Raw genomic sequence first — 18,345 nt, forward strand, 5'->3', positions numbered from 1 at the left:
TCAAACAAAAAAGAATGTATATCTATTATAAAAATTTGTATAACATTTTACAGTATGCGTTATATATATATTAATGTAAAATTTATGTTGTTTGCAAATTAAGAAACTCTAGGTAAAAGAAAATTGTAGATACACTAAACTGCATATAATTATTGTTGTTTAGAGAAAAAAGACAGTGTGAAAGAATATGAATATTAAATAATATTTGTTTTTAATAATCATATATTTTGATATAATTGTACTATAAAATAAGTACATATATACATATATATCATTTATTCCTTGTTTAAGATTGTAACATATTACTTGAAATAAATATATGCTTATTCAAATTTTTTATTGTGATTACTTCAATAATACTTTAAATGCTGTTTTTGGAGAATTAATTTCAAAATATAAAATTCTGATTCAAGGATGTTGTTTTAAAAAAAGAAATATCAAATCGCAAAGATTGTGTACTAAATGAAAAAAGTTGTAGAAATGTTTTACAAATGTTTTCTATTTTATATGATTTTTTTATTTGTAATTAAGGAATATTTGTCAAGATATATTTGTTATATTCTTAAAATAATTTCAAAAGAAATGGTCTAACGGGATCAAATGTTTCCTACACTGCTTACCATAGAATATTTTTACTTCATGGCAAATCACCACTCATGACAATATTGAATTCTCTTCTACAAATTTTTCAGAGTACCTGGAAAACATTTCGTGTATCTCTGACTAGTTGATAAGTAACAATTATTAATAATGCATAGGTTTTGGAAATAATGTTTTGTTAAATCGGTTACATACGAAATGAAATGTCGGAGGTTCGCGTCGTTCTGAGTACTGGCGATACATCTAACGATCGATAACATCCGATTAAATTTTTTATTAGTAAATGTCAGACAGGATGGCTAGTAGAGAAACATCTATTAATTCAAAAAACTCGGATGACCACAGTGTTGAGGTTTGTAAATTTGCAATATAATATTCATATGTATGAAAGTGTGTTTAATAATCTGAAGTACAGGTACATATTTATTGCTATTTCATTTTATTTGTTTAATGATATACTAAAAATAACAAGTAATCGTTGAATATAGTACATTTAAGAACAACTGTATAGAGATTTCAATTATAGTAAAATCGTTACATTCTCCTGTTGAATCATAGGTGATTTGTTTTAAAATTTCTTATATATAGTTTTTACAAGTCTTGAATTTTATTCTAGACACTGGCAGAGGTTTTCCGATGTTTTATTTGTATGGAAAAACTTAGGGATGCACATCTTTGTCCTCATTGCAGTAAATTATGCTGCTACACCTGCATTAGACGATGGCTCACAGAACAGCGTTCTCAATGTCCTCATTGCCGAGCTTCTTTACATTTATTTGAATTAGTAAATTGCCGGTGGGTAGAGGAAGTAACACAGCAGCTTGATACACTTCAAGCTGTTGGTGTATCAAATTCTAGGCATGATGACTCTAATAGAGACAGGTATTTTGTTTGTGACATGAAATTTGTAATTCATAATTGATTGGTTAAACATATTTATTTATCATTATTTGTCTTTGTATCAATATCTACATATATCTTTGCAGGTGTACTGTGCATCATGAGAAGCTATCTGTTTATTGTTGGACTTGCCGTAGATGTATATGTCATCAATGTGCCCTATGGGGTGGCACTCATTCAGGGCATACTTTCAAACCATTAGAAGAGGTTTATGAACAGCATGTTACACAAATAAAAGCAGAAGTAGGACAATTAAAACGTAGATTGATGGAGTTGATAAGTCTTGTTCAAGAAGTGGTATGTGCAATCTTTCTATAAGGCATTTGATGATTTTCTAATCAATATATTTTGCATCTATTTTCTACTAGGATCGTAATGTTGAATCTGTAAGAGCTGCAAAGGATGAAAGAGTTAGAGAGATCAGAAATGCAGTAGAATTGATGATAGCACGTCTAGATTCTCAATTGAAAGCTAAGTTACTGACACTAATGGGTCAAAAGAATTCTTTAACATTAGAAACAGAACAACTGGAAGCTTTATTGCAAGAAGTAGAACATCAGCTGCATACTTGTACTCGTTCTGAGCTTATTATTAAAAGTGCAGAACTCTCCCGGATGATACATCAAGTAAGAAAAAAACCAATGACAAGTTTTGTGACTGCACCTGTTCCTGCAGATTTTCATAGGTGATACATTAAACTTTTATACTTTAATTTACAGTCTAACATATATTTACAGAAAAATAATCATTTTATTTAATATTTTAGTGAAATTGTACCGGGTTACGCTAGTGCAACATTTGCAATGCAAAATTTTACTCAACTACAATTAAAAGCAGATCCAGTCTATTCTGCGCCTTTGCACGTTAATGGGTTATGCTGGAGATTAAAAGTATATCCTGATGGAAATGGTGTTGTTCGTGGAAATTATTTGTCTGTCTTTCTAGAATTAAGTGCTGGTCTACCAGAAACATCAAAGTATACACAATGAATAATATCATTTTCACTTCTTGAAACAGTCAAAATTAAACTATCTGTTTCTTCCAAATCTGAATTACTGTTTTTTTTAAATTATTATTCCGTTTTTCAGATACGAATATCGAGTTGAAATGATACATCAAGGATCTCGTGATACAAGTAAGAACATTGTTCGAGAATTCGCGTCTGACTTCGAAATCGGTGAATGCTGGGGTTACAATAGATTTTTCAGATTAGACTTACTTGCAACTGAAGGGTATTTAAATACAGAGTTGGACACTCTTATATTGCGGTACGTTCAATGTTCTTAAATCACAATAACTTGGTAAAACATTAACAGTCCTGTTTATTTAAGTACATAATAATTTCTTTTGGATATAATAGTTTATTGCGTTATTATTTAAATTATAATATAAAAATGGACAACAGGTTTCAGGTACGGCCACCGACGTTCTATCAACGTTGTAGAGACCAACAGTGGTATATTAGTCAATTAGTTACGGTTCAAAATCAATATGCTACTCAAATCAATGAACTAAAAGAGGTAACGTGTAGATTTAAAATTTGTAGCCATGCATTCCTTTATAATTACAAAATTTGTTTATAGCGGCTGGCAATAGAAATGTCTCGAAATGCTATGGCAGCAACCAGAGTATCCAGTGGAGCTACACTATGTGGACCAACATCAAATGTAACACCTTTGGTAATGCAACAACAGTCACAAGCTGCTGGAGATCCATTACTTACTTCCAATTCTACTCGTTCAATGGAAACATATCCAAATGGCACATCAACAAGGTGAATTATATTTCCTCTAAAAATAATGTTTTGTACTATACAAGAAGGACTGGAAATGAAAAGCAGTATACCTTATCGTTTATTCTTGTAGTAGATCAGTACATAATGTGCTTCCTGGCGGAAATAATAATGGCCCCATGTCGGGAGATCAATTAATGCCTATGTGTGAATTAGGAGAGCTTTCAAATATGCGTCCACTTGGATCTTCTTCAACATTATCCTCCATTTCCTCGAAAACGAGTTTAAAACAACACAGAATGAAACCTGAATCACCCAATCTGCACGGTACAAACGATGGTTCTTCCGGAGATTGTCAGACTACTGGAGCTCATTCTCCATCCCCATCATATTCCTCGCCAACGGTGCTTAATCAGCAACCATTGAATCTTGTCTCCAGTAGTAGCAGTAGCGATAGTGGAGTAAGACTTTGCAGTTAATATTTTATAATATAATTTAGAATTCTAATAAATATTTTGTTATGTCTTAATAATTTTCATTTATTTCAGGAACTAAGTGAACATGATATATATTTGGATGAATGTGAACATAATGAGCCACATTTAACACTTTTGGATGACAATTCTAATGACGAAAATGACGTAGATGATGAAACCATGTCAGGTACAAATTGCATTCCCTAACTATTTGAATTCATTGTATTTTGTTTTATACAGTGTATGTAAGATTTACAAAGTTGGGTAATTTATTATACTTAAACAATTCACGTAAATGATGCTTTAATCTTTATGAGAATTAATTTTACGTATTTAAAATTTTATATTCAGAATACTTATACATACATATAATATTTTATAGTAAAATACAATGTAATACACGTCATTAAATTAGGTACGAGTTCAAACAGAGGTTCTATAGATGTACAGAGACATAGGCAGCGGGAATGCAAGTTAGATAAAGGTGTCGAAAATGAAAAACCCACGAATGAGAAACCAGACGAAGATTTTATGAAAGAGAATCCTACTTCCCATACTCCTGATCACTTTCAAGCAGTTTCATAAAAAAATTTTTGTCTATTTCTGATTAATCTCCGTCTCCGTTTTACGTTTGGTTTTATAACAAAAAATAAATATTTCCGTACATGTATTGTAATAATCAAAGTTACAGAAAGATTTTAATCAAACTTTTTTCATTAAATCTGAAATAACAATTCAAACATGATCTAGTTTGCGTTATTCGCAATAATATTTTTTTTTCGTATTCCTTATTTTACTATCCAATAATAATTGTCTTTTTAATAATACCCATTTCAATTTTCACAGGAGAGAACGACGTAGAAGTTGCAGAATCATTAACGCCATGGATTCAAAATAAACAGCGCATAAAGCAACAGAACAATCGAGATAATACAGGAGGTACTTGCAGGTATCTTGAGAATAAAAAATTAGACTAATTATGAGTTTTACTGATTCTAGCAATATTTATTGTAATACAAATAATCTTATTTTCTTATTATAGATTGCGAGGCAATGATGGTTTAGAAGATGAAATTATGTTGCTGCATTTATTTGAAATGCAAGATCGAAACTCTGCTTGGACATCTTTGTGTTTCAATCAACACGTGGACGATACCAGCGATTCAAGAACCTCTTTAACAAGTTTACAGCATCATACTTCTAGCCCTTTGCATTGCAGTGCTACACTGCCAACTCATGGATCGTCCTTTTCACATAAACACCATGAGCTCGATTCTGCGTGCAACGAGCAATTCTCTGACAAACGTGCCACGTGTCCCTCGCATCTCTGTCAACCTCAGATTATTTGTGGCGAACGACCTAAACTAAGCCAACTATCCAACATTTGTCAACAAGAAGTTTCCGGAATAATAGCTTGCGGAAGTCAGACGAGGTCTGAACCTGCAACTCGTTCGAATTCGATAGATTGTGAGAAAGATCTCCCAAAGATATCTGTAGTTAATAAAATTAACCAAGAGGTGGAATCATCCAGATCGGATTTAATAGTGCCAAATGGTAACTGAAACACTGAAAATTTATCTTACTTATAATGTACTGTATTTATACATAAAATGTCATGAAGCATATGAATTTTCAGTAGTATTGGACAGCAATAAAATTGTGTCTAAGCATTTATTGTCTCGACGACAATCTTCACCGTCTTCTTCTGCCAACGTTAGCGTGATAAGCAATGAAAATAGTAAGGTATTCGAATTTGAACAATTGTTGGAAACTATTCAACTGTATCCAATATCTCAAAAGGACACTGCCGGTTGTTTCAACAAATTAAGGTATAGAATTCTTTTTAAACTATTTGTGAGGAAAAAGAAAAAAGTTTGGAAAATTTGTACATGTTTCTTTAAATATTACTGACAGGAAGAATATTTCATCAGAAGGAAAAAATAATGGTGCCACTGCCACTATCAAATCAGCTGCGCTTCCATTAAGTCACGATATTGCGTCTACGAGCAATGCGACAACAGATACTGTGCCAAGTCCTAATAATTATAGTTGGGCTCCCGCGTTGTATCAACATAAACACAGTAAACATAATTTATATTGTAGAAACACTACGAAATATCTGTAATAGAAAATCGTTAAAACATTATTTTTAAATATTTCAGGTCAAAAAAGTGTTTTGGAGACAACTATGCAAACATCTTCCACCGATACTTCCAATAAATCTACTACTGAAAAGTAAGTAGAGTTTGATATTTGTCAATGATTTAATAAAGTATAATTCTCAGCTGCTGATATAAATTTTCAATAATTTAATTATTTTCATAACAATATATCAAATGAATGTATACTTGAAGATATTTAACACATTGCAATATTACAGAATTATATAATATAAAATACTTATAAACCCAATATAAAATTATATCATTACAGGTCACTAGAAGAAACTAATTCTTCAAGTTCTCCTTGAATTACATCTGTCATACTTAATGTTACAAGTGTACTGTGATTTTTGTTCGTCTAAACGTTAATTATTATTATTAAAAGTGATCAAAAAAGAAGTGAGAATGCTCAAATTAAAGATCTGATATTTGAATGTATTATCATGATAAGTATATATATATATGTATATGTGTGTATGTGTATATATATATATATATATATATATATATATATATATCTAATAAAATCAATGTCTTATAGCAGGTGCAAAACGTTATCTAAAATTATATAGTACAACATATTGCGTGTATATTTTATTACTTAAAAATAATTCAGTACTTGCTATGACAGAATCATTTGATTTTCATTAGACATTGGTAACACGGACCAATCTTTCTTGAGTTACTAAATCAATATGACTTCAATATCATTCCATACTAGGTAGTGTAATTTACATTATTTATCATTATTTATTACACATACGTATTATATTTTCAGAAGATTTCCACTTTCTTTTGATTTGAATATCAATATACTGTATCATATCAAAATACTCAAGATGTTTACTTTATTTCTTCAAATGGTTATGGTATTCAAGTATTACAAAAACAAATTTTGTACTATTTATATATGATTGCTTGTGAATATACATAAGTCAAGCACAACCTATGACAGTGAAATAGAATAAAGAGCACATCTAAATAAATATCTCTTGCTATTTCTTTTTGTTGTATATTGAAACTCTACCTAATTAACTTAAAACTTTTTCTTATCAAGAGTGCAAATCAATTAGTAGGTATAATATACTTGACCATTCTCTCACCCTCATTACAAATAATTATTATATTCATATATTTCTATATCACACGAATAGACTAGAAGTGAGAATCTGCTCTATGTTCTCATAAAACGTAGCCGAAACACGCACATGTTTGTGGAATCCGCTGAAATCTAATCTGTGATCTTAATTACCATTAAAATAATTAATTTTCGTTTTAGTCCTTATACTTAATGGTGCTAAAATTGTATTACTGCCTAAATCGATAAGGTTGGAATTGTCACGGAAAAATAATACATTTCTCAAAAACCGCGGTCCGTATACACAAAGAAGCATTGCCTGTCACGTCTACCTTACATCTTGCTGTGTGACTAAATTTTGTCGGTAACATCACATAATCGATAAAGAAGTTACCGTATGTAACAAGGAAACAATGAGACCCTCGTCTGTGACAACATATCAAACAATTATTCAATCTTTTGATGCATTAGGTGCGAATAACGATTATTCTAGATAGTGCGGAAAAGATCGCATAAATGTTTGAGATGGAGATTTGGTTTCAAGTAAAATGTATCTGTAAAAGAATTCTGAGAATGCGCATAGCGTTTTATATGGAAAGAAATGCGTGATACAAATGTGTGACAGTTTAGTAGTCGGTCAGAAAATAAAAGTCTGAAAAAGAATTAGAGTAAGAGTTGATAAAATTATAAGAATTTGAAAATTATATTATAAGATATTTTACATTAATGCTAAATACATTTATTACATCAGTTGAAGAGACTGTTCATATTCAACCTGCCACTTACTCCAACAATAATGGCGTCAAAGCGGAAACGTGTAGTGTTAAGTATAAAAACAAAACACGAGATAATTCAAAAGTTGGAAAATGGGGAGAGTGCTGCAAAATTAGCAAAAATATATGGTATCGGGAAGGCTACGATTACTGGCATTAAAAGCCAAAAATGTGCCATCGAAAATTATCTCCTACAGGCAGATTCTTTAGATGCTTCTACCAGTAGAAAAAGCTTAATGGTGCCAAAGAATAAAAATGTAGATGATGCAGTATTCCAATGGTTTCTGCAAAATAGAGATAAAGGAGTGCCAATATCTGGACCAATCCTATGTGAAAAGGCATTGGAATTTAATGAAAAATTGAAAGGTAATCCAAACTTTAAAGCAAGCAGTGGTTGGCTAGAAAAATTTAAGTCACGTCATGGTATTCGAGAACTAAATATCTCAGGAGAAAAACTTTCAATGGGTAATGTTGCTGCAGAAAACTTCACAGCAGACCTTCATAAATTTCTGATTGAAAAAGGATGTGCACTACAAAATGTATGTAACATAGATGAAACAAGTTTATTATGCAAAGCATTACCACAAAAAACTTTAGCTTCTCTGCATGAAAGATCAACTCCAAGTCGCAAAATTAGTAAAGATCATGTTACGACACTTCTGTGTGCAAACACTAATGGATGCCACCAACTTCCAGTTTTGATAATTGGAAAAAGTAAAAAAGTGTTTTAAAAATGATAACATAAATATAATGCTGACTATATATTTAAATTAATTAAATAGTTGGGTGGAGAGTGAAATATTTTTTAAATGGTTCAAAACATTTTTTACATCAGTGGTTAGAGTTATTATTTATGTATTATACTATTATTTATTTATAGTTGAAAGGATTATTTGAATAATCCCCAAAAATATGTATAACAATATTACATTGCAGCTTTATCAATACATATATGTTTTTTTAACTGTTTGATTTATTTTAGATAATTATTTATACTAAGACTAAACAAATATTGTAAGTAATAAATAATATTATGATAAATAAATTACATTTAAAAACAATCCCAAAGTTTTCTCTTTTTAATAAATTTTTATAGAAGCTATAATTTTAATAATAAATTATTAGATTAACAACTCTTTATGTTTACATCTATATAAAAATATAGCAAAATATGTAAAAATATTTAGATTAAAACTCAACATAAATTCTTAAACAATGTAAAGTACCTATATATTTATTTAAATACATACATAAAACGCTTTACTGGAATGATTCGTATTTCATTTTTTGAAACTCAGTGTATATTTTCTTGATGTTATTTATAATTTTGCTGAAAAAGCAGAATGCAATATTTGATTAAAAGGGATTTAATTAGTTAGATAAATAAGTTGCTGACTTATAATATGAATTTTATAAATGAAATTGTAATTCACATATTAGATGCTTTGCCTAAATTATGAATAAGTGTATAAAATTTGTTACTACTTTTTAAAAGTTAGCATTATATAACTACAATATATAATTGCAGAAAACATGCAACAAAAAATAAATGCTTGAATTGTATGAATATAATTATACTGCTATATTTTTTATCATAGTATATAATTACTAAAAGATTTAAAATATTATACAGCTATTACTTGCTCTAGAATAATCACTAAACTCCTGTTTATTTGAAAGTGCTTTATCTCTTTCATCCCACAGTGTAAGCCCATCACAAGCACAGATTGTTTTTGCATTTTGAAATAAACTAGATGAACGAGCGATAATACCACAAGCCAATCTAAAAAAAATATTAAATAAATTTTAAATACCACTCACCAGTACAGTTACTATATTGTTATAAATATAATGGAAGCTTAACCTATTTCCACTATTTCCATTTATTTTAGATTCTGAATTAACTCCCTTTCCCAAATCATCTGGCTTTTCTGTTACAACTAGAGATCTTCCAATAATATCAACTATCTTTAAGAGTTTGTCTATTCTTCTAAAAGTAGCTCTACCAAAGTTATTTACTGTTATATTTCCAAGATCTCCAACATGCTATAATTAAATCTTTATTATTCAAAAATCATAATAGGTAAATGTAATTTTATGCATCTTATTGGTTAAGTCTTAAAAGAATATAAGCTTTAATATATACCCGTTTAAGTGCATCATCCTCAGGTCCACCGTGTACTGTGTTATTTGGATTAAAATGTTCTCCAACACTAAAAGTAGGACGTACAAGAAATAAAAAGTACAAAATTTCAACAAATAAAAGTACACACTAATGTGTATTTACCTATTACAGCCTTTGGATAAATCACCACACTCGTGTATGTGCATACCATGTTCTCCTGGAGTTAAACCATCAACCGTACCATCTATAACACATCCATCAGGAGTCTGTGCAAATCTTATCACACCCATTATTTTACCATTTATACTATATCCTGACTTTCCTCCTAACATTGCAACAGCACTAGAATTATCTGTAATACAAATAATTATCATAAAAAACATCATTGTATTGATACATTATGTTTTATTAATTATTTCCATGTTTTTACCTCCATATCCTTTCAAAATAGCTTTTCTCCCAGATTCTTCAATTTTTTCTTGAATTACAGAATATGGTAAATTTGTTTCAACCACAACACTACCTTTTTCCAATGATATATCAATATTTTCAATTCCATTTACGCCGGCTAAACTATTATGTACAGCGTCAACGCATTTTTGACAAGTCATGTTCACTGCGAATTCGATCTAAAATTATAAAATACATATAACGTTACAATTTATTTAAGCATTACTTGGTTTACTCCTCTAAATTACCTTGGCTGAAGTCATTTTTATAATTTTATATTATTTTTCGTCGCGCGATAATAAATTAACTTTCCTATTATGAAATAAATTCAATTAGTCTTACTAGTTGAGGTTATGTTTTCCATAATATGTTATGTTGCCTGAAACGATGATAAGAAAACTATTATCAAAATACTTTCATAAAATCTATCAAATGAATTTTTACACAGAAAATCAAAAGGAAACAATTTTCATGCACAAAAATATAATTAAAATTATTTTAAATAGAAGTCAATAACAGAAAGTAACGTTTTATTAGAATTCCGATAAAGTGACAGTTAGATTCAAAAAATAAAATGCATTTAAGGTATAAATACAGAATTACTATAGGAATTATAGTGGACCAAACGTATATAATCAAAAAACCAATAACAGACCGTCAATAAAAATATAACACCGAATTCTTTGATGACTGTCGCTGGTGTAGTCATACGATTCTGTTTACTTGCATTTTCTTGTAATTAAACATAGTGGTATGTTATGTATATGCAACAGATTTATGTCACACATTTTTATGATATAGTATGTACGTATAATATAATTTTGGAAATGAATTCCGATACATATAAAGAATATTTTGCATATTTTATTCAAATAACATATAAAAATGTATGAAAATATAATGATACGTATTTAATAAATAATAATCTATTCATTGCGTTAATAACTTTTTTTTTATCAATAAACTTTTGACCCCAGACATATTCATTAGTACAAAATTGATAACCTGATATATAGTTTAAATAATATCACCTACCATTTAATCTAAGTGACAAATACAATTTTGTCGAGAAGTATGTAGATACGTTTGGCGTGTCGTATTCCCCTTAAATGGAAAAAATTGATGGATACATGTCTATAATCAATGCATTCTAAAATGTTTACTTTTAATCGAAGTAATGAAAATAAAAAGTTACATTATTTAGTAAAAGAATAGGATCAACTAACTGCAAAATTTTTCATAAAGTAAATACTAATTAAATATTGTACTTTTATGAACAATATTGGTATTATTTACTAAAGTAGTTACAAGTTTATTCATTTTAATTAATTATTTTTAACGTGTTTGTTAGAATAAAATAAATTTTTGTTTACTAATAGTCCATTTGTATGGACTTGTAAATAAGAAATTCTGAGTTTTTGTGCTGTGTCGTCATGTATATTTCACCACGATAGTTCGTGCATTTGCCACACGATACGCTCTTTTCCCAAGCTTTCTATTTTAGAAATGGACAGCCACCATCTCTTATTTGTAAAACTAGAAATTTTGCAAAGCAATCGCTAGTTGCGATTCGCTATATTTAGAATTTTTCTTGGAAAAGAACAATTGGATTAAGAAATCCGTAAGTTTTGACGGTTAGAAAAATTTCGTGCTAAGTTGGTACCTTTTTGAATGTAAAGTTACGGTGTAGCAATGTGGACACCGATGCTGTAGCGAAGTCTTAAAATTTTAAACGTGTATAGAAATTTCAAGAACGAGACCGATAACTTACTTATTGCATTGAAAGAAATCATAAGTGAAAGAAAATTACGTTTGTCGTGAATATTTAACGATTTATAAGTTACCTAAAACCATGTCCGTGACCTTTGCTCAACGCGGTAGGCCACCACCGAATCCTGCCCAAATACAGAAGGTAACGAATATTACGCATCATTATTAATATTTTAATGTATTGTTTATCTTTACATATATTCTTGTTATACATTTTACTGATATTTAGTACTATAATGTTATATAAAAAAAAGTGTAATATTAACATTAACGGTTTCTTAGTTAAAGATATAACTTGTGCAAATAGATTATTTTTTGATCTAGATAAACATAAGATTTATATAAACAAATGTATTTGTATAGATGCTTGATGAAAATAGTCAGCTTATACAAACAATACAAGAATATCAGAATAAAGGAAAAGCACAAGAATGTATACAGTAAGTAAAATTTGCTTATAAAAATATAAAAGTTTAGAAACATTTGTTATTCTATTACAAATATGTTTAGTAAGCAATTTCTTTATAGGTATCAACAGATGTTACATCGTAACTTAGTATATTTGGCATCAATTGCTGATGCAAATCAAAATTTACAAGCATTATTACCAGTAAGAAATATTTTTACAATTTAAAACATATATTACTTATTATTATTTATTCATTGAACACAGGTCAATGACAGAGTATATCTATGAATTAGAAATAAAGTTGTAATATTTTTGTTTTTATAATAAGCCTCCACAAGGTATACCCAATGGTCCTCAACATGGTATGATGAATCCGCAAGGCCTTCCAAATGCTCCTACAGGGTCAGCTGGACCTGTAGGAGAAATGCCTCCAAACAGTCAGCCAACTTTACCAATGTCAAGTTTTAATCAAGGGCAGCCAATGTCACAGGGTGGATATCGTGGACCTGTCATGCCTGGACAAGGACCTGCTATAAATAGTATGTTATATTTAAATTGGAAGTCTCTAACTTAAATATTTAAATTTTAATATTTTAAATAAACAATCACAAGTTTACAATCAATATATTACATATATTTTAGTTATACATTGAGATTTCCTTTTCTCATAGGACCACCTACTGCGCCTGGACCACAACAATATAGGGGACCTCAAGGTTATCCTCAACAACCTTCTCAACAAGGTTATCCTGCTCAATACACCAATCAAAGTCCTGGCTCCAATTATCAAGGACCACAAGGTGCAGCATATACTCCAGGACAACCAAATCAATATGGACCACCAAATACTTCTCAACAACAAGCATATAGCACATCAACACAACCAAATTATGGTCCTCCAACTACTGTAAACAGTTATGGTCCTCAACCAGGTGGTTATCCACCACCAGGAGCAACTCAACCTCCAACAGGATATGGCCCACCACCGCCAAATCAACAAGGCTATCCACCTACTAATCCTTCTCAACAGAACTTCCCTTCAAGTGGTCAACAACAGCAACCAGGGCAATATGGTAGTCCTAGTCCACAACCAAATTACCAACAGCCTCCATCACAGGCTCCACCTCAAAATGCCTACGGAGCTGGCCAACCTGGAAATTATCCCCCTCCTTCTTCTCAAGCATATGCAAATAATGTTCCACCTCAAAACTACCCAGCTCCTCCTACATCTAGTGCTGCTCAGCCTCCACAACCTGGATCTCAACAAAATACTGGTCCCCAGCCCAATTATGGTAATCAACCAAGTCCTGGTCCCGGTGCAACACAATATGGACCAGCTTCTACATCTCCTCCATTTAGCACTGCCTCTGCAAGTGGAGTTAATACTTATGCTCAAAGTAGTCAACCTACAAGTACACCCTCTGCTTCGACTCAAACATATCCACCAAGCACTGGTCCACCACCTACTTCACAAGGTGGAAATTATGCTCCCTCTGTTCCTGCTCCATCTGGATATCCTGTGCATCAGACACCTCATCCAACATCACATCCACCACACCAGCCACCACATCAGTCTCCTCATCAACCTCCTCATGCTCCTCATCAATCGCCTCATCAACCTTCTCATCAATCTACTCATCAACCTCCTGCACATCAATCTCCACATCAACCACAACAGTCTCAACAACAATCTCAAACACCACCGCAATCACAACAACAGCAATCTCAAAGCCCTGCTCCCAGTGGATTTCAACCACCATCTGCACCTCCACAAGGTCCTGCTCCACCTCCAGGTCCACAACCACAGCCTGGATATGGACCAGCTACTACTCAAACATATGTGCCACCAACACCAGGTGGACAGCCACAGGTATTATTGCTTTAAAAATAAAAAGTATTTCTTTAATCATTATAAATTATATATTTTATATAAGTGACATATAATATGTAAAAAAGTACAATCATTATTATATAATTTTTAGGTATATACCCCTCATCCACCACAAGGTGGTCAGCATTATGGACATCCACAGTATCCTCCTCAAAGTTACCCACCACCACCAGCAGGACAAGGGTATCCTCAGTATCCACCACGACCACCTGGTGGTCATATGCCTCCTCCCCCTGGGCCACAGGGACCTCCTCCACCAAATCAATATGGAGGCTATGGATATCAACCACCTCCACAATAGAGTATATTAATGTAAATTCATATAGTATTCACTCTAATATAAACGATTTAATTGCAAGTTTGGAATAAATGGTATATAAAGTTTTAATTTAATTCTTTATAGTATATCGTCCAGTGTTATGTAACGTGGTAAATAATAGAAAATTATATATAAATAAGGAAAGGTGCTGCTAAAATGCCGTCGGACATAAAAATTGTTTAAAATTTTTTGAACGATGCTTGTTCTTTTTAAATAGGATATGCAGATTAATGTTAACGAAGATAATTTCATACAAAATAATAATTTGTAGGAATTGTATGTCATATAGATGTATTTTAATGGATTCAAAAAACTTCAAAGACTGAACTTTGAAGATATAATTTTATTAATCGTAACAACATTCTAGAATAGTAATTTTGGTAATTTAAATAATATTGTAAAACTCTATGAATGCAATATCAGAGTTTTAGTTTTGCATATCCATATTTTGTATTCATATATACAGTCACTTTCTTGTAATATTATTTTGTATGCTGAGAAAACTAACTATTATTTAATTTTGACAGACACTGGCTTATACAACATTTAACAACCTGCATTAATTGCTTGGGTATTGGTGTACATAATACAGCATAAACATATCTATTACACCAAGATAAAATATATGAAACAAGGTACATGATGTACTATCTATTTACAGCTTCCAGTATACACGTTTGCTTTAGGGTTAATTTTATATTTACTTATCTAATTTTATATTTTCTTGATTGTCATTAAAAGATTCATGAATTTACAAATTGATTCTTATCTTTTCCTTCAAAAATTTATTTGATTTGTATACATATAAATAGATTCTTCAATTTATAATCATATAAAATTTTGCATTTTCTTAAAAATTGCTTCATTTTAAGATATATATAACTTAAAGATTAAAAATGTATAAATGCATGAGAAAATCTAAAGTGACATTTGTTAATATTAGAATAATTTTTAAATGTTTTAAATATCATCTTTGTCTTTCTTTTATTATTTACAGCACAACATACAGCATTATGCATGAAAAGTATATGAAGTTCAAATTGATGCACATTATTTTTACGTATAAAATTTATTATAAAAAAATAAATTGTATTATTGGGGCCTTTAAAAAATCGCAAAAACTAAAGCTCTTCTTTAAATTTTGCATTATCATTGTAACATTTACAAGAATATTTTGGTTGCAGCACTTCTTCCATGTTATCCAGTACCTTAACTTTACTCTTTAAGTGTTTACTCCATTCCTAAAATGTAAAAAACATGTTATTCTATGATACATATTTAAAAAGAATAAATGAAGTTAAATCTGTCTAATTTTTACTTAAGTTCTTACATAGAACAAAACTACATGATAACATAACACATCACGAGGTAGCAAATTGTCCCTTGCGAACTGTCTAGCAGACTTGGCAATTTGTAGTACTTCTTTGTCATGTTCTTTAGCCCATGTGATTTTTTCAACAAGATCTAACAGATCACTTTTTACAGGCACATAGTGTTTTCCAGGTTCAAGTTCGTTGTAAAAGAATTCATAGTATTTGGAGTTCTGTTTCAGTACTAAGGAATCTCCAGCAAGCAGATATGGAAATCGATATGCAGCTACTGTACCATCGATATTTAACTGATATTTGTACTGTACAAATGTTAGTAATGTTGTATTTCTAGTTTAATCAATTAAAATGTCATGATCTATATATTTATTTTTACCTTAAAGAAATTAAAGAAAGATATATGGCTTTGCCCAGGACCATACTTATCCATTTCATCTTTAAAGAAGAAGAAATTAGTAATCGAGACGTTAAATAAATCAGGATGATTTCGTGAAATATCGATTAGATCAAGTCGTTCTCTACAAGAATCACGACCACGCCAAAATACTTTTTCTATCTTTTCCTCCCATGGTGTGTCTGTATTACCTTGTACAGATAGCATATCTAACATTACCCTGTTTTGTGTATAATATCACCCAACACATAAATCCTTAGAATACTGTTAACTAATTGAGTCAAATGTAATCAAATTTATACCTTCCCATTGCCTCTAAACATGATACAGTAATATCATAACTGGGCATAACAATATCCTTTGTATCAGAAGAACCACACCAAGAAAAAATAGGATAGTTCTTGCCTTCTTTTGGAACAAGTGGCCAATCACCCAAGTTCACAAAGAATTCAATATCTGGCAAAATAACTTTTCGAGTGATAGACAACAGAATGGAGTCCATAAATACTTTAAAGCCCACAGACTGGCCATAACATGTTCTAAAAATCTTGTTTCATCTAGTTTAATTCAAACAAACTTTTAAGCAATACAAAATAACAAGATACAGTAATACTTACTTTATTAGATTTAACTATATAATGACAAAGACTAACACTCCATGGTCGATCATAGTCTTTTATGATGTTTTCACGCATATGATCAAAATCTACACTTATAAAACTAGCAAGATCATTATGTATTTGTGTATAATTTTTGGAACATTCTAAATTTTTCAACCAATTATTGATAGAAGGATCTGGACAATAACATTCTTCTTCATAAACAGGGCCTAAGCATTTACATTAAATTTCCTATTACTACGTAAAAAATAAATAATAAATTGATGTAACAGATTTATCAGAATTAATACCTTTTGATTCTATCAATAAGATAGGTGAATTATATTGCTTTATCTTGATTTGTAATTTTAAATTGAAACAAGTATTATGCAATTTGTATCTAATAATAAAACTTCCATCCTTGCAGTCTAAAATTTGTGTCCATACATGGCACTCTTGCCCTGTTGAAGTTTGGCCTTGTATATGAGTAGTAATTACATCTTTTCCAGGTGATTCTGTTAAACTTAAAAATATTTGGAGCAACTGTTCAGCAAAGGTAAAATATATAAAACAAAATATTACAATTTTAAGAATTGCATCTAACTAAAATTTTAATAAATTAATATATTATTTAAAAACACGAATATCTTTTATAGATTTTATTATGATGTATAAAAAAAAAACATACTTTTTTCCTTGTAAATCGGTAAGTTGTAAGAAAATGTATCTTGCTCGCATCGTTATTTTATCTGGTTTCAATCCTGGACCCCAAATTATTGTCTTTGATGGATTTATTTCAACATTTTTTACTTTTTGACAAATAAGCAGTAATAAAAGCGGTATAAATATCATTTTTGTCAACCGTGATTGTGTACAATGTAAGTAAATACACGAGGCGTCGACACTAATAATTCTTTCAAGAATAAAAAATTATAGGATTTATAATAAAAGGATTCGTTTAAGTATTACTCTTCCTTGAATTTTATTGGTCGATATTGTATGAAATAATTTTCTGCCATCCAAAATTCATAATAAAAAGTATTTATTTTTAAATAAATTCAATTTATCTATTTAATAACCATGTTCTAAAGATAAAAACCAAGAACAGAACCACCTTGAAGTTGATTAGAATCGTAACAATATTTTCAATTACATTTTTATTTATAAAACGTATTTTACTAATAAATAAGTACGGCTAACTCGTTAGAAAATGGCAAAAGATGATAAAACAAAATTTTCAAACATTTCTTAATAATAAAAAGTATAAGTTTAGCTTTAAATTATTGTATTATCAATTGTCATGGTAGCCAATATATGGAATATTAAGGAAAATGTAAGT

General features: G+C 30.3%; 4 protein-coding genes across 8 annotated transcripts; 2 read left to right on the forward strand and 2 right to left on the reverse strand.

Moving 5' to 3' along the window:
* Nucleotides 1-650: 650 nt before the first annotated feature.
* LOC143143672 (uncharacterized) lies at nucleotides 651-6,284 on the forward strand. 2 transcript variants are annotated; one of them, XM_076305215.1, is made up of 16 exons: nucleotides 651-952; nucleotides 1,217-1,482; nucleotides 1,587-1,797; nucleotides 1,869-2,185; nucleotides 2,267-2,476; nucleotides 2,589-2,768; nucleotides 2,906-3,020; nucleotides 3,084-3,274; nucleotides 3,366-3,693; nucleotides 3,781-3,895; nucleotides 4,555-4,657; nucleotides 4,751-5,262; nucleotides 5,345-5,537; nucleotides 5,623-5,789; nucleotides 5,871-5,943; nucleotides 6,142-6,284. In XM_076305215.1, exons 1-16 carry the CDS (start codon nucleotides 884-886, stop codon nucleotides 6,176-6,178), a joined length of 3,087 nt encoding a protein of 1,028 aa, XP_076161330.1. In that variant the 5' UTR covers nucleotides 651-883; the 3' UTR covers nucleotides 6,179-6,284. The 2 variants fall into 2 exon arrangements, with proteins under 2 accessions (XP_076161330.1, XP_076161331.1); XM_076305216.1 differs by having other exon boundaries at nucleotides 3,369-3,693.
* A 2,640-nt stretch (nucleotides 6,285-8,924) lies between these two features.
* On the reverse strand, nucleotides 8,925-11,449 carry Ccs (copper chaperone for superoxide dismutase). 3 transcript variants are annotated; one of them, XM_076305227.1, is made up of 8 exons: nucleotides 11,332-11,449; nucleotides 10,545-10,675; nucleotides 10,277-10,475; nucleotides 10,009-10,198; nucleotides 9,868-9,934; nucleotides 9,586-9,767; nucleotides 9,362-9,504; nucleotides 8,925-9,051 (listed from the first exon to the last, which is right to left on the reverse strand). In XM_076305227.1, the coding sequence occupies exons 2-8, from the start codon at nucleotides 10,557-10,559 to the stop codon at nucleotides 9,041-9,043; spliced, it is 807 nt and encodes a 268-aa protein (XP_076161342.1). In that variant the 5' UTR covers nucleotides 10,560-10,675; nucleotides 11,332-11,449; the 3' UTR covers nucleotides 8,925-9,040. The 3 variants fall into 3 exon arrangements, with proteins under 3 accessions (XP_076161342.1, XP_076161341.1, XP_076161343.1); XM_076305226.1 differs by lacking the exon at nucleotides 11,332-11,449 and adding an exon at nucleotides 10,952-11,090; XM_076305228.1 differs by lacking the exon at nucleotides 11,332-11,449 and adding an exon at nucleotides 10,900-10,921.
* Nucleotides 11,450-11,788: 339 nt separating this feature from the next.
* On the forward strand, nucleotides 11,789-14,754 carry LOC143143674 (uncharacterized). 2 transcript variants are annotated; one of them, XM_076305220.1, is made up of 6 exons: nucleotides 11,789-12,208; nucleotides 12,430-12,506; nucleotides 12,595-12,676; nucleotides 12,804-13,014; nucleotides 13,147-14,345; nucleotides 14,458-14,754. In XM_076305220.1, the coding sequence occupies exons 1-6, from the start codon at nucleotides 12,149-12,151 to the stop codon at nucleotides 14,665-14,667; spliced, it is 1,839 nt and encodes a 612-aa protein (XP_076161335.1). In that variant the 5' UTR covers nucleotides 11,789-12,148; the 3' UTR covers nucleotides 14,668-14,754. The 2 variants fall into 2 exon arrangements, with proteins under 2 accessions (XP_076161335.1, XP_076161336.1); XM_076305221.1 differs by lacking the exon at nucleotides 12,595-12,676 and having other exon boundaries at nucleotides 12,137-12,208.
* An 848-nt stretch (nucleotides 14,755-15,602) lies between these two features.
* Nucleotides 15,603-18,058, reverse strand: LOC143143676 (protein O-glucosyltransferase 2). The gene is made up of 7 exons (XM_076305224.1): nucleotides 17,695-18,058; nucleotides 17,318-17,529; nucleotides 17,025-17,236; nucleotides 16,710-16,954; nucleotides 16,390-16,627; nucleotides 16,016-16,315; nucleotides 15,603-15,926 (listed from the first exon to the last, which is right to left on the reverse strand). The coding sequence occupies exons 1-7, from the start codon at nucleotides 17,856-17,858 to the stop codon at nucleotides 15,807-15,809; spliced, it is 1,491 nt and encodes a 496-aa protein (XP_076161339.1). The 5' UTR covers nucleotides 17,859-18,058; the 3' UTR covers nucleotides 15,603-15,806.
* Nucleotides 18,059-18,345: the final 287 nt, after the last annotated feature.

Source organism: Ptiloglossa arizonensis, chromosome 2 (assembly GCF_051014685.1).
Source record: "Ptiloglossa arizonensis isolate GNS036 chromosome 2, iyPtiAriz1_principal, whole genome shotgun sequence".
Classification (NCBI taxonomy): Eukaryota; Metazoa; Arthropoda; class Insecta; order Hymenoptera; family Colletidae; genus Ptiloglossa; species Ptiloglossa arizonensis.